The sequence below is a fragment of the Macrotis lagotis genome, chromosome 1 (genome assembly GCF_037893015.1).
Source record: "Macrotis lagotis isolate mMagLag1 chromosome 1, bilby.v1.9.chrom.fasta, whole genome shotgun sequence".
In the NCBI taxonomy this organism is placed as follows: domain Eukaryota; kingdom Metazoa; phylum Chordata; class Mammalia; order Peramelemorphia; family Peramelidae; genus Macrotis; species Macrotis lagotis.
This window is the reverse complement of record NC_133658.1, coordinates 516,861,354-516,880,640: the sequence shown is the minus strand read 5'-3', so window position 1 is coordinate 516,880,640 and position 19,287 is coordinate 516,861,354. Positions and strand designations below refer to the sequence as shown.

Here is a 19,287-nt window from a genome sequence, read left to right as displayed (position 1 = left end):
TTTGGACAATCAAGCAAAACCCTAATAAAAACTCTCACCTCCAAATTAAGCATTCTTTGCAACAATCACTATAAAAAATTCCAAAATAGGAAACTCTCCTGATGACTCTGCTAAAAAAAGAAAGCATCAGCAAAATATATACAATTTCTAAAGATGCAAAATAAGAGATCATTTGATTATTACTTATAGGATCCTCAGCAAATCACTCTTAACCTGTGGACTTCAGTTTCCTCAATGTAAAAAAAATAGCAGCGAACTGGATCATCTAAGTTTACTCTCCTGTGCCTGCCACATCCCTGAGGCTAATTTAGCCATTCCATTCCTATTATTAAAATCTGGGAGTTGAGGAAGAGGTTTCCCCAAAATTAAAAGTCTTTTTGAGAAAAGATATAACAAAACTTAAGTTATAGAATACCCACATTTATCCCCTTTTCAAATGTACAGAGAGCCAATAAATACTTTTTTACAACTAAGATTAGTCTATGCTGGCCTCATCTTATCTCAGGAAATAGGATCTAGGTTGCAACATGCTCTCACCAGACCCCCTAATACTTTTGCCAAGAGGACTTCTATAGTATTAACTGGAGTCTCGAAAATCAAGCTTTATGAAATGAGAATAAAGCACTAGTGGCTTTTTGCCATTTGTACCCACAGTCTAAGAAATCAGGTCAAGTCACAACATCTACTCTAAGCAGAACAGAGATGAACAATTTGGCTTATGGACCCCTCCACCACATACCAGTATCATAATTAGGTCAAGCTACTCTGAATTATGCAGTTTGCTCTTACTGATGGTAAACAGACCTTGGACCAGTAAAATAAACTTTATCTCATTGTCCTTCCCCCGACTCCATTTCAATGACACCTGTGCCTCTAAGAGAAGAACAATAGTTGTGTCCATTCATTCCACACCGGAATATTAATACAGGGATAGGGGAAGGAGAGAAAGAGAACAAAGCCTCCTACTATTAACTGACAGCACAAATCATTCCATAGCTACAAACAAAAGGTATCTTAGAAGCACCACTCTTGGAGAAAGCATTGGTAAAGCAGATGATTACAATAACTCCTTAATATTATTATACTCATCTCACCAGACCTAGATTTGTAGGTAAGTGACTAGTTTTTCCTTGAAACATGAGATGTGTTCAAGGTAATATAACTTGTTTTCATAGAAGCTATGTTCCTGGCTGGGAGAAGAATTAAAGCTATAATTTGCCATTCATGTCCCAATATCAAAACAAACCCATCCTGAGCATATGCTAATCTGGTTTATTATAATCAAACCATTAAATCTTGCCACAATGATCACAGAAAGATTGTCAAGTTAGCAGGACTAATCACCAACCTCACCTGGATACTGATTCAAGGAAACAATGGTACGATAGGCACAAACACTATAATAAATTAGAAGATTACTTACATCTGTCACTATCATTCTGGTCAGCAATGGCATCTTCCAATGCGACAGACTTTGGCTTCTTTTCATTATTTCCTTTAGAGCTTTCCCAGTCTGCCTGGCTGAATTTGCAGACCTCTGAGTCTTTGGTTGTTGCATGGCCACCTTCTCTTTCTTTCATCTCCAACTCTGAGAAGCGCATCATTGCACGCTAGAAAGAGAATGGAGATGAAAAAAAAAAACTCACAATAAAAACTACTTTATTGACCTTACCTTACAGGAAAGCATTTCCAAAGAAAAATCTGGTCAAAACCAACCAAAGTTTATGAGATATAGAAATTTAATGTATCTAAGTTTCACAAGACAAAACTTATAGATCTATATGCAAATAGTCACACATTTCTTTATTACAGTTACATGTGTATAGCAGTATATGTGTGTGTGTATATGTACACACATTGTATTAAAAGACAAGTGTTCTCTTTTGGAAGTAAACAAAACAAAAACAAAGAAAACAAAAAAAATGAAAAGAAAAACAAAGACACAAACAAACTGCACAATGAATAAAGACGACCATGGCCCACAAACTTCCCTTTGTGTATTTGGAAACGAAATTTAACTCAAAGGTTTATGTAAGATTCTAGTAATAAAAATTTGAAGAACTGACCTCACAGTAAGCAGCAGGTAGACATAAAATACTGTCCTCTTGTAATCCTTCCATCTATGTAATTAAAATGGGCACTCAATGGATCATTTAGATAATTTCATCCATTTTTATAAGCATAAACCAATTTTTTCTTAACATTGCAAAACAATTTGGCTATACTCAACTTTTAACTAAAAGTTTAAAAAAACCTTAGGAAATTCCAGTACAATACAGCTCACTAACAAGATAAATACAGCTTCTATCCATTTTAAACTAGTCTTTTTGCAGTTGGTCAAAAGTTGCACGAAGCCTATAGACATGAAGTGGCTGCTAGTCTACTCTATCAGATATCACCTACTACAGCAGCATAGTAATCAGAACTTCTAGGCACATTTTTGATAGCTAAAAGTAAAAAGGCCAAGAAATCACAGCAACCAATAGGTTAACATCATGCAAATCTTTGGCTATTCTCCACCATACTTAACACTTAAGTTATCAGCATTTAAGTGGAGTTCTTTTGAAGCTATAATTTAAAACAGCTTGGCAACATGTACCTCATTTAACTACTGGCTACCATTATTCACATTCTCTTATTACACAAATTTAACACATACACATTTATTATAAACTTTTAAGTTATCAATCTCTGATAGGAGTCCTGACAAGAGCTACCATACGCCCCCAATACTGTTTAATAAAGTTCAGTTTCAAAACTGGCAAATGCTGAAGTTATTAAAATATTCAGGACTCACCTGCAGTGCCCGCTGCTCTCGGCTGAGTTGGCTGGAATCTGCATACAGTTCAGTTGTGACACACTTGAATCGGTCACCTACATAACCAGCAGAGTTCGCAATTCTTTTTGCCAACTTAGATGGCTTGGGCTTCAAAAGTTTGCTATCATTAGAATCTAAGTCATCAGATCCATCTTTGGTATATGTGGGGTTGATGTCAATACTTGGGGCATTTCCCACACAAAATGGTTTGGTATCATCTTGGGCTTTACCAAAAGTTATGGTTGTACCATCATTTCCATGAGCTGGCTCCAAGAATGGAGAAGGCTGAATTAGGTTCTCTTTGTTAGGGCTTACTGAAATGTTCTCTTTTCTCAAGCTGAATACTGGTGTATTTGAAGCTTGTTTAAAATTATATGCTTCATGGAAATCATTACTCCGACCATATTCCTCTCTCATTGCAATAAACTCTCTGTGCTGCTGCAGCACCTGCTCAGCAGTGGGTTTGGTGGGGTCATCAGCCTGATTGCCATTCTCAGTCACAAAGCCAGGTTTGGCTAAATTTGTTTCATTCTTAGTATCCTGCTCCTCTCGAAGTAGATCTATGTAGACCAGCTTATCACTTTTAACAACAGCTTTATTGTGATTCCAGCTGGAGTGCAATTTCGGGTTCTTATCAGAAGGTGCCTCATTATGTAACTTAGTGCTGCTAGCCTCCAACACTTCCGGAAATCTACTCCTGAGAGTTGGATCTTCATAGCGGGGTCTTTCATGAGATCGGGATCTCCTTTCTGGTTTTTCCTCTTTAGCGATTTCCAAAGGAGTATGTGGTATCAGCATGGGATGTACCATCCCTAAGCCTAGTGCATCTTGGTAGGTCACAAACTCTGGCCTACTTGTAGGCAGGGTATAGGGAATTCCTGGTTTGGGAGCAAGGTGCCCTGGAAATAGACTGCCATTGGGTAACAATACTGGATGAGGGTAGACAGGTCCTTTTCCATGTAGGGAAAGAGGACTTATAGCAATGCCTTCGGGAGCTGGATAGGGGAGGTAACTTCTAGGGTAAGGAATTGGTGGAGACCGGAAAGCCTCATTTGGAGATAAAAATATCGAACCTGGTGGGAGGCCATTCTCATTTGCTTTGAAACTTGGTTCTGGATTACTGGGTTTGGCCACTTTGTTGTTGCTGTTATTATGCTTGGCAGAGGCTGCTGTTGTGATAGGAGGCTGACCCACATGCTGAATGACCGAAGGGGTTGTATCTAGAGTGTTTCTGTTTGTCTTTGCACAGTCTGTATTGGCATTTGGAGCAGGTGATGCAGATGCAGGGCGACCTGCATTTGACAAGGACCCTGAAATATTATTGACTATGGTATCTGTGGCTCCCATTCTAGGACAAGAAGAACTCCTTGGTTGTGGTATAACCCAGTCTAAAGCTTTGTTTTTCAACTGCATATTTTTGCTGCTGTCTTCATTGGGACTTGGACCGGGAACTACCCAGGATGAGGGAGCAGTACTAATGATTTCAGGTCTATATATAGTACAGCCATTTCCTGAAGGAGAAACTGTGTCTTTAGAACTGTCACTTCCAGATAATACCATCCCACTTCCAGTTCTGCTCTGAACAAGGACCGTGGTGGGAGCAATTTTTTTAATATGGTCAGATTTGGATGTCTCTGTATCCACAACTTTTGATGACAAGTCTAGTGGCTTATCTGTGACGTCTTTGGTAGCTGTCTGTTTTTCTAGGAGAGGAGGCGATCTCCCATCCTTTCTCTCATGAACTGTAGGTTTCCTGGAGTGCCCAGGGGCTGGCTGTGCACTTTCACCCACTTCATGGGTCTTGGAAAATTTCCCATTGGAGAGCCTAGCTGTGGGGAACTCATTGCTTACATTCATATATGGCTTTGATATGGTCACTGAAGAAGGAGAAGTGGAGATCCTGGCATAATGCTTATGGAATTCAGAATAGGTGTCTGCGGGCTGTGAGGGAAGATGGACTCGAGGTGATGGTCGGGATGAAGGGGGCAACAAAAGGGCAGGGTCCCCTGGCAGATTGCTAGCTGCTGTCTTGGCAGAAGGGACTCTGGGCTGCTTGTTGTTCTGAATGTGTGGAAAGGTATGCGAATCAACAGGATTACCAGGACTGACTCCCATCTTCCAAGGTAAGCTTTTGTCTGGGCAGTGAACAAGAGGAGGGATGGCTGGGGAGGCTGAAGCAGTGGAAATCCTCATTGGTGAAGCTAGGGATGAAGGAATGTGGGGAGTGACATAGTGAGGTGGTGGCAGATACAAAAAACGCTCACCATTGGTGCAGACTGGTGAATAGGCCAAGTGTGGGGGCAAGCTGTAGGACTGCTGAGGTAGCAATGCCTTGTACATATTTAATGAATACTTATTTGGTGAGTCAAGGAAAGGATACATGGCTGGTGTGCCGCCACCCTCCACATAAGGACTTCCCCAGGGAAGTCTTAGATAACTAGCACCATTGATGTTAAGAGGACTCTGCTTGTCACTTGCAGTTCTGTCCAGGCCTAAGGTTTCCCCAGTAGGAACTGAACTTTTTTGTATTCCTGGTGGTGTTTTATATATAGTATTAAAACCATTTGGGGGTTTTCCAGGGACAGCTGACGTTTCTACTGTCTCAGGAGGATTAGGTTTGAACTGCATCTCTGGATTTCGTTCGGGGGTAAATCCAAGACTAGTTATAGCACTTGTGGCAGCATCCCGTCCTTTCTCTGAGCCAAGTCCACACAAACTGGAGTAGACAATATTACTGGGGACTCTGAGTCCTTCCCGTATAAGTCCAGTCCTGTCCATAGTCAGAGCTGCAAGACTGTCAATACGCTGTGCTGTGGTTGCATCCACCTTTGTAGAACAAAAATGTAAAAATTATTTGGAGCTCAGTGACTAAAACCAATCTTAACTTATTAGTAGAGATGCATTCTTAACTATCAAGGGAAACAATACACATTGGGTCATTACAGTATTTAAACACAAGGGTATTAACACAAAGCAAGACCCCAAGGCTGTTTTTTCCTAGTGCCTCTAGGCCTCTTTTGAATAATTTGTTGAAATTCACCTCTAATTCATCTAATCTGAGACATAAACATTCCTTTAAATTGAAAGAATTAAGTCTGTCTTCCACTAACTCAATATATTATCTTGAAATTTCATCCATTTAGTAGAAACTTTTTGCTACAACTGAGATGACAATAGTTCAATTTTGACTGGGGATATGAGAGTTCCTGAGGAAAAACAATAAGCCTAACCATGTCTTTCTTCTTGGAAGGAAAAGTGAATAGTTGAACCTAAAGAGATTATTCTATAAAGAAAACTTGGAATGGAAATCTTAAATGTCTCATTTCTGAATCAAGAGGGCATGGGTCCAAGTGTCTTCTATGAGGTTGACTCTATTGCTGAAGGGATGGCCAAATGCTTCACACTTCACTATAAAATTAAACCCTATCAACCTAAGTGTCAATTTGAAGATTTCAGAAATTTGTCCAAGCTGGAACTGCTAATGTGTGTTTATGAGTAAAAGCTGGTGGTCTACAACCAGTCAAAAAGGCCCTAAAACATGTACACTTCTCCAGAGAATGAAAGGATAAAACAAACTTTTACCTTATCATCCCTCATTCTAAAGATTTCTCAGCAGAAACCTTTGTATGTGTGTGTGTGTGTGTGTGTGTGTGTGTGTGTGTGTGTGTGTGTGAGAGAGAGAGAGAGAGAGAGAGAGAGAGAGGAAACCATTTCCCATGATAAGGCATTAAAAAAAATTTCATTTTAGAACAACAGAAGATAGACCACATAATCAGAAATTATGTCAGTACGACACCATTCATCTTACCACGGTGTGGTTTAAGGGGTTTTCTTCCCTCAGTTCCAGTCTGGCTTTCGGAGCTTCACCATCACTTACTGGAATTTTCCTATTACAAAGGATTATACCAGCTGCATGAAACATTCCTCACTCAGGAAAACATTCTCAGATTTCCCCAGGATAGACCACTTCCTAATAGCTCCTCCATTAAGAAACAAAACAAAAAAACAACCTGACCTAATAATACTTTATGCTGAAGTAAAATATGACCATTACTTCCATTCCCCCCAGTGATGGTGATTGCTATAGTTAAATTCTCTTGAAGGGAAGACTCTAGTCTTCTTAATTTCCAGTTAAAGCCTTTAAGTAGCACTGATGCATATTAAATTCATGGACAGGCCTTTTTTTTTTTTTTTTTTTTTAGGTTTTTGCAAGGCAAATGGGGTTAAGTGGCTTGCCCAAGGCCACACAGCTAGGTAATTATTAAGTGTCTGAGACCAGATTTGAACCCAGGTACTCCTGACTCCAAGGCCGGTGCTTTATCCACTAGGGCACCTAGCCGCCCCAGGCCTTCCATTTTTAAAAAGTCATTTACTATTCTAACCTCTTTTCCTCTACACCAAGCCTTGATGGAAAAAGGCTGCTAGTATAGGGGCAGCTAAGTGGCGCAGTGTATAAAGCACCGGCCCTGGAGTCAGGAGTACCTGGGTTCAAATCTGGTCTCAGACACTTAATAATTACCTAGCTGTGTGGCCTTGGGCAAGCCACTTAACCCCATTTGCCTTGCAAAAAAAAAAAAAAAAAAACTAAAAAAACTAGTATAGCCTAACATGAACTTTCTCATCAAGTCCTTAGACATTCTACCAGAAGGTGGGCTTATCAGGAGTAAAACATACAAGGACCGAATAAGAACTCAATAAGACTAAATAAAATTCAAACTGGATCAATAACCCCAGAATTGTGGAGAAATTGATTATTGGGAACTGATTTTTATGGACCAAAGTCTCAATCACCCTCAGAACTTTCCCCCAAACCAAGTTCTTTGCCACAGTGATAGCATTGGTTTTCACAGTGATAAAGATTTATATGGGTGTCTATCTTTAAAGGAATGACAAGAGTATATGTGCAGGCAGAGACTCACTAATATACAAATGTCAGTTGTGTGCTAAGGGGGAAACTGCACATCTGTACTATGCTAGTGCAAGAGCACTAAAACTTGTTATCATAGAGATCATCAATAAAGAATATACTTTGGTGCCAACTTCCAAATCCCAGGGACAAAACCGCTGACATGCAGCAGAAGCAAAGTTTCGTCATTACTCAGAAGAGGAGCTTCAATCATCTACAGTTTAGCTGCCTTTACCCCACTGCTACAAAATCACTGATTAGGAAGCATCACTGAATTGTTGAAGGATTGAAATTAGGAGAGAATGTGTTGGGAGGAAGGGCAAACCACAAAGAGGGCCATAAGGAACCTGAGACTTCAATGAAAAGGGCGGCTGTTTCTCCGTTTATTACTGAGCAAACTATTTGTTTTAAACCCATATCCAACGCCAACCCACCTGGGCCCACAGTCCTGACATTTAGAGTTAAAGCAGCATATAGACTGGGATTAATTCTCCTTCATAAATATGAAATAATAAATTAAGTATGAAAGTGCATTGAAAGGCCGCTTTAGGGGCTAATCTTTTAAAGGGCGTCAATGCTTCACTGAGCCAGGTTGCCTGTTAAAACTGTAAATCAAGGGCTGCTGGCTAGACAGGCAGATCTTTAGTCCCCACCCCTTTTGGGAAAACTATGGCTGCTGTGAGGTAGTGGCCACAGAGTCTCTTTGTACCTCCCTCCAGGCAAGACCCAAAGGGCTACATGGTACAGGGACTCAAAAATCCTCTCTCTTTAGGGGAAAGGGTAGGAAAGGGTGTATCTAGACCTAAACTAGAACATTTACCTCTCTTCATTAATTCCACACATTCGGACCCTTTCATTGTTCATCCAGCTATGAACATTGCCATACAGGGGGGTTGCAGAAAGCATGACGTCTTCTTAAATCCCAGCTTTTCGTCACGATTTTAGGCTATGAAGATAATATAAAAAAAAACACCACCACAAAGTTAAGATGAAATTCATAGAAGGGGGAAGTAGAAAGCAGGACAACATGGTAAGCCTCCTTTCACAAGTAATAAGTAATAAATGCCAAATTGGTGAAGATAGTATGCTGCTGTTTTTGAAAGAGGACATACCCAGCAGAAAAGGAGGAAAATGGAGGCCATTTCTAGATCAAACAAGATGGAATTTTTCCAGGATACAGCAGTAAAATCAAGGCTCACTCAAAAGTCCATCCACAAACAAAAGTTCCTGTGATTTTCTTTTGACTTGGGGAAATGACAAGACAGATCAGGTTGGACCAACCACATCTCCAAGGGACGGAATAGAGGAAGTCAAGAAAAATTCTCCAACACACCTTTTTCCTTCTCTTAAGGATACAAGTAAAACTTAACATTAACAATTAACCATTTCACTGGAACACAAGGGAGGGTAAATTCAAATCCTCTTCTGGTTTGTGGTAATTACTGTGTCATTGAGCTTGCATATTTTGGGTATTTTTTTTTAAGAGTTAAGGAAGCAAGGACAGTTAGGCCTTGGACTAAGACAGGCAAATATCCAATAGTGCCACATGAATAACTTAAGTAACTTTAGATGAGTGGGGGTTAAAAATAATAGGTGGGCTGGTAAACTTCCACCAAACCTGGGGCTATTTCACCTCAGTGATGCTAAGGATGAGAGCTGAATAAAATCAATGATGTCTGTTCACATGGGGAAAAAAAATCATTAGCCAGCAGCACAAGTATTAGCAGCTCTGACCCTACTGAACTGCTGGCAAAAGGAGAAGCACCGATATTCAGCTAAATGGTCAAGTCCAGAGACTAAGGGAGAAAAGAAAGGAGAGGGGAAGACAGGAAAGTCTCTTCACCTTTTATTTCCTCTTGCTGTCTCCTACCTGCATTAAATTCTAGTTTGCTGCATGAGTGAAGTGTCAGGACAAGCTGCATTTTATTAACAGGATTATCACAGCACATGATTTATCCCAGTGCAGGATTTTAATTGCTCTTTGGAGGTTGAGTTGTTTCTTTTGACTGAGTTTCTGCCTGAATCCTGCTGCTAAATGCTGGGTTAATAAGTAGGAATTCTTTAATGCTCAGGACATCCCTGGGCTCTTCCTTCCTCCCCATTTTTTCCACAAACGTGTCACCCCCGTGAAATAATCTCTATGTGACCACTGGGGGAACTTTTCTTTCTTCTCTCCCTCACACACACCCACACAGTTTCCGAAAGCCCAAATGCTTTGCAAGTAGACACACTTCCTTTGTTAGCCTGAAAAATATGCAAATGATTGCTTTTACATTTGTACTGAGCAGAGCAGGGGACCAGATTGCATGAGGTCGATTGGAGGCACCACACGTTCCCAGAGAACATTTCACTAGAGTGAAATGAGAGTCTATGTGTGTATATGGGGGGGGGGGGGGGGGGGGAGAGAATCCAAAAGCTAGGAAATCCCTTTGAATTTATTTTTCCTAGATAGGTCTTTCATCCAGTCTTCCCACCAACCGAACACCTAAAACAATATGTATTAATAGTAGATTAATTCTACTTCAACTCCCAGCATAGTTTATCACTCAAAAATGACACTGGATAAGGAAAAAAAATTCACCCAGGAGTAGAAAGCTGTAGAAGATGAGATGGGATAGTGTTATTCAGGAGTTACATTATCAGGAAGACACTTTCTTAGACAGATTTACTGGTTTCCAGATGCACAGGCTCATATCCAGGCCTACAGCACTAGCCTGGAAAGATGGATTTAGGGTTTCCATAACACTTAGTAACTGGTTATATTCTCATATATATGGAACAAACTAAGTTTTGTTGTTTGGAAAGATGGGTCTAGAACCCATTATTTCAAACCTTCCCATATTTTTTTTAAACTGAGGATTTTACATAAGCTACAGTAAAAATTATGTTGCTGATCTTTGCTTTCTTATGATATCTAACAATAGAGTTGCATAATGCCTGAATTAAAATATTTCATTCCCCTGATGTTTGTCATGATATTGAGACTGTAGTACAGAGCTATTCACTGAACTGGGCATCAAGCTAAAGTAGTAAAAATGGAACAGTTGAGAGCCCTCTAAACAAATAGTTCATGCCACAAAGTATTTAAACCTTCCCTTTCCTCAACTCTGTTTAAGGGCAAGGGATCAATGAGAAAGAGAAACAATTCAGGCTTTTAAAGGGGGGGGGGGGGTCTAAGAGGAGAAGGGCTGCTAAAATTATCTATATTGGTTGTCCATGCCGATTAAATTTGCCCCTACAATTGTCTTGAATTTCCACTTCATTGAGACTACCTTCTCCTTCTAACCCTCTCTCCCCCTTAGCCAGAACACTTTGAATCCCAAGGTCCTTCCCCACCCCCAGCGGAAGCAGCAGTTCCTGCTTCAGCATAAGCAGCACCTGATTCTAAAGATATTTAAATATGCCTTTTAAACCAGCTGCTAGGGGAAATGTGCTAGGTTTTTTTTTTAAATCATCACACTTATATGCTACTCCTGGCGTTTCCTAAAGGTTGTACAATATTATTACCTTATAGATAACTGACACTTGGCTCAGCAATGTATTCTCTCTCTCTCTCTCTCTCTCTCACTCTGAGGGGCACAGTGGATTTTTCTTACTATTTGGAGAACTCCCTGTAAGATACTAGGTCTGTTGAGGAGGAGGGGGCTTCTGCTATTCTATGATACTGTGGGATACAACATGCACATATATTTATAATCTTTCCCGGCCCCAATGAACTTTTTGTGAACTGTTTAAAAGTGGAGGTCTGTTGAACAAACAGCGGCGCCACTGCCAGCCATAATTTCATTTCAACGAGCAACAGACTTTTAACTCTTGAGACTCTTTTCTTCCCATGTCTAAGGAGAAAGCTGAAAGGTCCTTGGAAAATCATCCTGGCCACTTCTTGCATTAAGCCAACAAACTGCATTCTCCTTGACTACAGAGATCTTTAGAACAGGCCCCAGACCTACTCTTTGCAAAAGAGCTACTGGCTTCTAAACCTTACAGCTATTTATCCCCCCCAAATGTGGTTTTTGCCTCTTCCATCTTAGTGCTACCCCATCCGGTTTCTCCTATTTATGTGTGGGTATAGAGTCATCCTTTCCGTTCACCACTTTCTAGACAAATCCGTTAACCGATTTTCTTCATCTTGGAATCTTAATCTTTTCCCAACTGGGCCCATTCCTCCCTTTCCAATCTTCTTGTACCTTATTCCCCTCCATACTCTACTGCTATAAGCCACAAAAGGCTGCAACTCCCATCCCCCAGACTAGAGTGCACTTCCACTCCTTGCCCAACTCGACAATCCCTGCTTTCCTTTAAAACAGTTCAACTGCCACCTTCCAAAGGAAACCTTTCCTCATACTGCCTCCGTAATTCTGACCCTCCTAAACCACCCAAGTATTCACCACTTTGAATAACATCATAACTGTGCTGGAATCTCAATTCCTTGAAGGTGGGGGGTTTTGCACTTTTGTCTTTGTAGGATCAAGCATTTCAAACTACGTTAGCATATAAGAAAGCTTTATTGATTCATTGACAGTTTGACTTTTGCTTTGCAAGGAACAGGAGTATGTCCAAGGCTGAGGCTGAGGCTAAGACTTGACTTTCTTCTATCAAATACCCAAACCACAAACACCAAAAACTGCTGATGATGCTGACTGACACAGGTAACTAATGACTTCCAACAACCCAGATATGGGGAACTACTCAAGGAACACTGGGGAATGAGTGGTGGCAGAAAATTATGTCAGTAAAAACCTATTAAAAAACTATAACGGGCCAGATGTTTTGCTAGGTATTGGGGATTAAAGAGAATATGAAACACTTCCTGCCCTCAAAGAGTTTTTACAGGTATTTCTGAGGAGATGGACAGACAGATACACACAAACACAAAATGGAAAGGTAAATGTGGAGGGGGAGGACATACAGCAAGGAAAGTTGCATGAAAACAGAGGATTTTAACTTTTTTGGTGTCATGACCTCCACCCTAGGGGCCCCTTCTCAGAAGTTCTGAAAATGTAAAATGAAATACATATAGTTATAAAAAAACCAATCTTATCAAAATATTTATTTTTAAAGTCCAGAGACTCGAAATTATGATGTAGACAATGGCACCAGGGCTGAATTTTGAATGGGGGTGGGGGTTGGATTCTAAAAAACAATGGAAAGGGAAATGCATTATGGACAGGCTCAGGGACTAATAGTCAAGTGCAAGGAAATGGGAGTTAAGACAGTCTACAGAAAACAGACATTTCTACACAACTTAGCTTGCTAAGTGCTTTGCAGACTCTCACAACAATCTTGTGAGGTGAATCATATATTACCCCTTTTTTTCAGATAAATTTGGGCTTAGGGAGCTTAGGAGACTTACTCAATAGTCAGAGCTAAAAAGTAATATGGCCATTATATGAAGCCAAGTCTTCCTGACTCCAAGTCCCCACATTCTAAGCACTGTCAAGAATTGTCCTTTTTTAAGGATAGTTGTTTTTTTAACAGAGAGGCTGATTTGCCCTTACTAGTCTAAGCTGCACCATTCCATAACCTCCTGTTCTCAAAAGTCATACAGAGGTATCATGGTTTGAACAATTACTGCCAAAATGCCAGGGGAACAACTAGATGACAAATCTTAAGTGTCTAGCATTTGCCAACCAATGAGGATACAAAAGTGAAGTTCCTATTCTTGGGGAGCTCATAATTGAATGGAAGTGTAAGCTGTCATGTACAAACAAGCTATATATGGGATAAATCGGAAATAATCAACAGAGAAAGGTTAAGGGGAATCAGGAAAGTAGAAGGTGAAACTTTAGCAGGGATTAGAAGGAAGTCTTAGAAGTCATAAGTTGGAAATGAGGAAGGAAAGCATTCCAGACATGGAGGCCAACTAGTGAAAATATCTAATATCTAAAATATCTAATGTCCTGCGTGCTAGGTGAGTTTAAGGTATAAATAAAGGACAGAAAAGGGAGGAGTGGAAAAGGAGGAGGAAGTTTGAAATGACAGTATTTTATGAAGATGTATTTCAGATGTGAACTACAAAAGTGAACTTTTGTTTTAAACTTTAGCTGCTTTCCTTTACTTTTTTACTCCGAGGTAAAAGAATGAAGTTTAGTTGGTTCCCGTAGGGGCTGGCTGGTGTCCAGTTTCTAAAGACTAAACTGAAAACATTATAGCCATTATTGAGTGCTCAGAGAATTCTACTAAGGAGTTTCCAAAATGCAAGCACACATACAATATCTATTCTTCAAAGCCCTGTCTTTTATTCTTTCTCTCCCCCCCCTTTTTTTGGCAAGGTCATTAAAAAGAATCAGGGAGACGCTCCTCCCATTAGAGCCTGAATTTGTGAGGTCTCCGACAAGTGATTCTGGTAGAGAAGTTCTGTTAGCAGTGAACTGTCTTTGCATTGAAACTCACTAGAAAAATCCAGCTTTATGGGAATAAGGAATGAGGCAGAGTGTAGGAAGGATCTGGGGGTCAAGAAAGAGAAAAGTATTCATTAAATTGTGTCTTGAGGTATGGAGAGATGAAAACTTCACCAACCCTCACCTACCACTTCTCTGACTTTGAGAAATGAGGATATCCTTTACTGTTCTATGGCAAAATGGTGACCCTAATGAGTTGGTAAGAAAAGATCTGGAAAGTGGTGGAGAAAGGAGGATTACAATACAGTTACTAAAGAATATAGCAACCACTTTCCTTTTGACAACTTTATTGTGATATTTCTCACATCTAGTCATTTTCCATTGCCTTGGCCTTGACTGATCATCATCATCATCTATGCTTGTAGGCATAGAATGGGTTAAAGTCTGCACATCATGTTAGTCAAGTGGTATCAACAAAAAAAAACCAAACAATCTTGGCTCTCAGAAATAAAGAATGCTACAAATTACCTTCTAATTGTCTCTACTTTTAGTTCAAGGTTCATACTATGGTCATTTCTGGATTTGTTAAAAAGGTACAGACTTGGGGTGGCTAGGTGGTAAAGTAGATAAAGCACCGGCCCTGGAGTCAGGAGGACCTGAGTTCAAATCCGGCTTCAGACACTTAATAATTACCTAGCTGTGTGGCTGGCCTTGGGCAAGTCACTTAACCCCATTACCTTGCAAAAAATAAAGAAAAAGTACAGACTATATTGGGGTATATATGGGGTTCGGGGAAACCTAAAAAAAAGAGCAAATAAAAAGTATACTGTGTTTCACAGGCACTTTCATTCTACCCTTAGACCTCAATTTTTGCATTTAACTTTGGTTGGGGACCCAGAGTTTTGTGTCCTGTAGTTATCCCAACTAACCTGAATAAGTTCTGGGCCCATAGTATAGATTCTAAATGCCCTCTTCTTTCTAAACCGTAGGTAATTGCTAACAAGGAGCTGCAGTCACCATTAAACCTAACATTGCTTGAGAATAAAATGTAACAAACCTCCCCTCCCAGAATTACTATTCCCTCAGCTTCTTGCCCGTCTTGGGGGGTGGCACAGAGAGGAGCAAAAGAGAGAAGTCAAGAGAGCAAGTGGGGAGGCCGCAGAGCACCGGCAGCCCCCTGACACCGCGGCTTAGCGGTCTGCCCCTGCGCCATCCCTCCGTCCCTCGCACCACTCCGGCGAGCAGCCGGCTCCATCCGACCCTCGATCTCAGAAATACATCTGGAGTCATGCACGACAGATACACATTTTGAGTGTTAAAAAAAAAAAAAGCAAAAAGCAGCAGCGAGTGATGCGGATTCTATTTCAGGAATTTGGGGGGAGGGGAGCGGGGGCAGCGCCGCGGCCCGGCGGCCCCCCCACGGTCCCGAGGCTCCCGCGCTGTCACGTGCTGCGCGAGGCTCCCCGGACTTTCCACCCGGCAGCCTGGTAAACAAAACGCGGCGGCCGCGCAGCCCCGCCCCGCGCCCCCCCGCCCCCCGGATGTGCGTGCGTGTCTGCCTCTGGCTCCCCGCGTGCCCGGTGCATGCGGGGCGAGCCCGAGAGGTGCGGACGGCCGGAGCTCGGTCTGAGGGAAGGGGCCGGGGAGCCCTTCTGCGCCGGGCGCACCACAGCATATGCTCCCCCAGGCCAGCGTTTCTGTGCCTGCTCCCTCGTCCCCCCCCCCCGTTTTATATTAGTAATAAATTTAACAGCGTGAAAAGTGACGGGAGGGCGGTGAGCACTGAGCAGGACCAGGGGCCGGCCCGGCCCTTCGCCATCCCTGCCCTCCACTCCGGAGACGAGCGGCCCACGGCCAGTTGGGAGCCTTGTAATGGGAGGAGAGGGGCAGAGAGAGCCGCGGAGTCGGGCCGGGCGGGGGCCGCGAGGCGGCAGGCCCGCCGCAGGCCGTGCTGTTGAACTTCGCTGGAGCCGCCGCACCTCCCATCCCCCAAACCAACCCGAGCCCCCTCCCCATCCCCGCCTCGCAATCGGCAACAAAGAGATTTTCTGCTACGACTAACCCGGGGCGCTCCGCTCCCCTCTCCCCCGGCCCCCAGCTGCCCGCTCTCCCCCTCCCCACCGGGGCCGGCACGCAGTAGAGGCCAGCGACCAGCCCCAGCCCCCGGGCCCAGGCCCGGACTGGCTGACCCCACCCCTTCCCGGGCTTCCCTGCCCCTCCCCCTCCGCCCCGGATTTCCCTTCTGCTTCTCCCCAAGCCCCGGCAGGCCGGGCCCGAGATGCCGCCTCGCAGCGCGGCCAGTCCCCCGGCTGAACCAGGCGCGCCATTTTACACACACAGCACACGCGCGCGCGCACACGAGAGGTTTCCGCCGCGACTGCTGCCAAGGACAACAGGCGGCGGCGTCGGGGCTGGCTCGGTGGGGGGTGGGGAAGGGAGGGAGACGAGGCTCCTCGCCCGGCACCGGAGCGCCCTTGGGGCACCGGAGCCGCCGTTCCTTACCCGGGGCATTAGTCTCTGCCGGAGCCGGGCCCGGGCCTCCCGGCCGCCCCCGTTAACCCCTTTTTGCCTGCAGCTTCCGCCTCCCCGGGGGGCGGCCCGTAAACTCGCGGCGCCCCTCGAACCTCTTTCCCCTCCACGGAAGTCCGGCCCGCTAAGCTTGGGGCACCAGGCGGCCCCCGCAGGGCCATGCAGTGCCCCACGCGTGCCCGGCCCCTGCTCGCGCTGCAGGCGAGCAGCTTCCTGGGGGGCGCGGGGAGGAACACACACGTCGCCAGCCCGGCTTTCTGCGGGTGCCGAGCCAAGCTGAAAAGGTGCGGCGACTTGTGCCGGGGGCCCCGCCGCGGGGCGGCCGTGGCGTCCGGGAGGGCCCCGCGCCGCCCCGCACAACCCCTTTCCCGTCCTTCTCCTGCGCCACCATTCGGAAGCCCCTTCTCACAAACACGGAGGTCGGTGCCGAAGGCGCGACGCGGTGGGGGCAAGAGGGTCCCCAGAACCGCCGCTGGGGGCCTTGGGGAGCGCTCGTGGGCCGGCCCCAGCAGGGCCCACTCCCCCCGGGGCCGGAGGGGCCGACGCCGCCCTAGACGGCAGCAGGTCCTCGCGGGAGGCCCCACTGCCCGGCCCCGGCTGCCCCCGGCGTGCGGCCCGGCCGGGAGACGCGCGCTCCGCGGCCGCCGGCGGCTCACCTCCGGCTGGAGAGGTCGTGGCTGCCATTTCCCCGAGCCGGGCTTCTTTTTCCCTTCAAAAAGTTTGCCGGGGGCGCATCGGCAGAGCCCGGCCCGCACGGCCCGCATAATGAGGCCGGGGAGCCGGTGCTCCTCAGAACAAGCCCCCCGCCCCGGGGCCTTTGTTCCGGCCAGCCACACTGGGCCCGGGCAGAACACTCGTCTTAATTAAGTCCGGAGTGGGGGGGGGGGGGGGTCCGGGCTCCTTTCCCACAGAGCGAGGACCCCCTGGGTCTCAGCCCTCCGGGCGGACTCAACTAGTGACCTTTATACAACAGGGGGAGGGGGAGGGGGAGGGGGCCGGGGCCGAGGAGAGAGCCGGCTGCGCCAATCACTTCTAAGGTTTGTTTTCAAAGAAAAATGCCAAGCGGAAAGCCAGGCCTCCCCGATTTTACTTCGTAGGACCCAACCACAACCTCACTACCATAACCCTTCTGCAAAATAGGGGAAAAATCCTGATAGTGAATGCTTTATTTATATTTATTATGTAGGTAGTGGTGATTCTTGAAAGAATTCACATTCCTTTTTAAGAACAAGTTTTCCACAGCTCTTGTTTCTTCCTTTGAGAACCCTGGGTTATATATAATCAACTTCAGGAAAAGGGAACAGAGTAGATTCAAAGGGGGTTGTGTTTTGAAAAGGGAATTTAGTCTTTTTTTTTTCCTCTTTAAAACAGGAATAGTAAAAATCTCAGTCTGGAACTCTAAGCACCAAAACAAAGCAATGAACCTCTGTGATACAGAGAGGAGCCAATAGATTTCTGTAGCTGTTAGATCTTAATTACCTGTGTTGGATTCGTGGGACTAAGGACTCTACACCAGCAAGGTTAAAATGCCCCGAACAGCCATGAGCAGATGTGAGGGAGTTGGCAGCCGGGCAAATGAGGTCTGCCTCTGAGTCCGATAACCAGTGACTAATACATTGCATATCGTTGAAAGAAAATTATTTTTCTCTAATTTGCATTTGCTAAAAAAAAAAAAAACAATGTGCATCCCTCCTCGCAGACACTAGCATAATCCTGGAAATGCTGCTGGGCTGCTTTAAGATATTTGAAAGGAGACAAAAAAAATGCCTATTTTGGAGATTGAGACTTGTTTATCTGTTTGCCAAGGTGAAACTGGTTTCGCAAGCCAACATTCCTGCAGAAAATGGTCCCCTCTTCTTTAAAGAGGCTATATTAGGCTAATTTGCAGAATTCATGCTAGAATGATGTCACTTAAAATGAAAGTTTTAGTCTGGAAAATAGTGCCTTGCATATAATAGGTATTTAATCTTAACTGGATTGACTCATTCTGAAAGTCGTTTTTAAAAGTTTAGGAGCCAAGAGAGGAAGTCTCAAGAAGCTGACTTAAAAACATCTCGCTGAAGCCCCAAAGACCAAAACTTTAGAGAAGAGTGGGATTTGATTTTGTGGAGCTCAAATCCTAGAAGGTAACAGGTTGAACTGCCTAACATCTCATTTCTTTGGTATGTAACATTCAGATTTTAATTTGGAGTGAGAAAAGCAGCAAACCAAGCATCACTGGCCTTCACCAGAATACTTTGTGGCTTCAGTAATATATCTGAACCAACTGCTTTTTCGTTTTGACTACTCCACAGTGCTTTGGCTCTCTACCAGTAAAATTCGGTGGAAGGTTTGTGGCAGTATTCAGTATAGTTTAATATGTCACAGAGTGGGTGGCATCCTGTACAGATTTCAGGATTACATCTTTATCGCCTTCATTTGAAGACCTTTTTTTTAACAAGGGTCCAGTGGAGAAGAGAATCCTGGAATATATCAAGAGGGAAAGAGGAGACAGGAAAATCGGCAATAAGGAAAAAAAAAGCTATAAGCCAAAAACTATCCTTGGTATTCAGAATACCCACTTACATTTACATACAATTCAGTAAACAATTACAAGGGTAAATTCAACCTCCTCTGCCAACAGCCATATCCACACCTAACTAACTGCAATGACATTCCTGTTTAAGGTATTCACTCTGAGAGGCCCTTCTTCC

The 19,287-nt window shown here is 44.0% G+C and overlaps 1 protein-coding gene across 7 annotated transcripts in view; it reads right to left on the bottom strand.

The window, feature by feature from the left end:
* The window catches only part of BCOR (BCL6 corepressor), a 145,144-nt gene that overhangs the window by 25,244 nt on the left and 100,613 nt on the right, over positions 1-19,287 (bottom strand). For all 7 annotated transcript variants that reach the window (XM_074214177.1, XM_074214173.1, XM_074214179.1 and 4 more), the window contains 5 exons: positions 8,545-8,670; positions 6,627-6,705; positions 2,798-5,644; positions 2,067-2,120; positions 1,424-1,610 (listed from right to left, as the gene is read on the bottom strand). In XM_074214177.1, coding sequence (XP_074070278.1) covers positions 1,424-1,610; positions 2,067-2,120; positions 2,798-5,644; positions 6,627-6,705; positions 8,545-8,630 — 3,253 coding nt within the window. In that variant the 5' untranslated portion in view covers positions 8,631-8,670. The remainder of the gene's footprint in view (positions 1-1,423; positions 1,611-2,066; positions 2,121-2,797; positions 5,645-6,626; positions 6,706-8,544; positions 8,671-19,287) is intronic.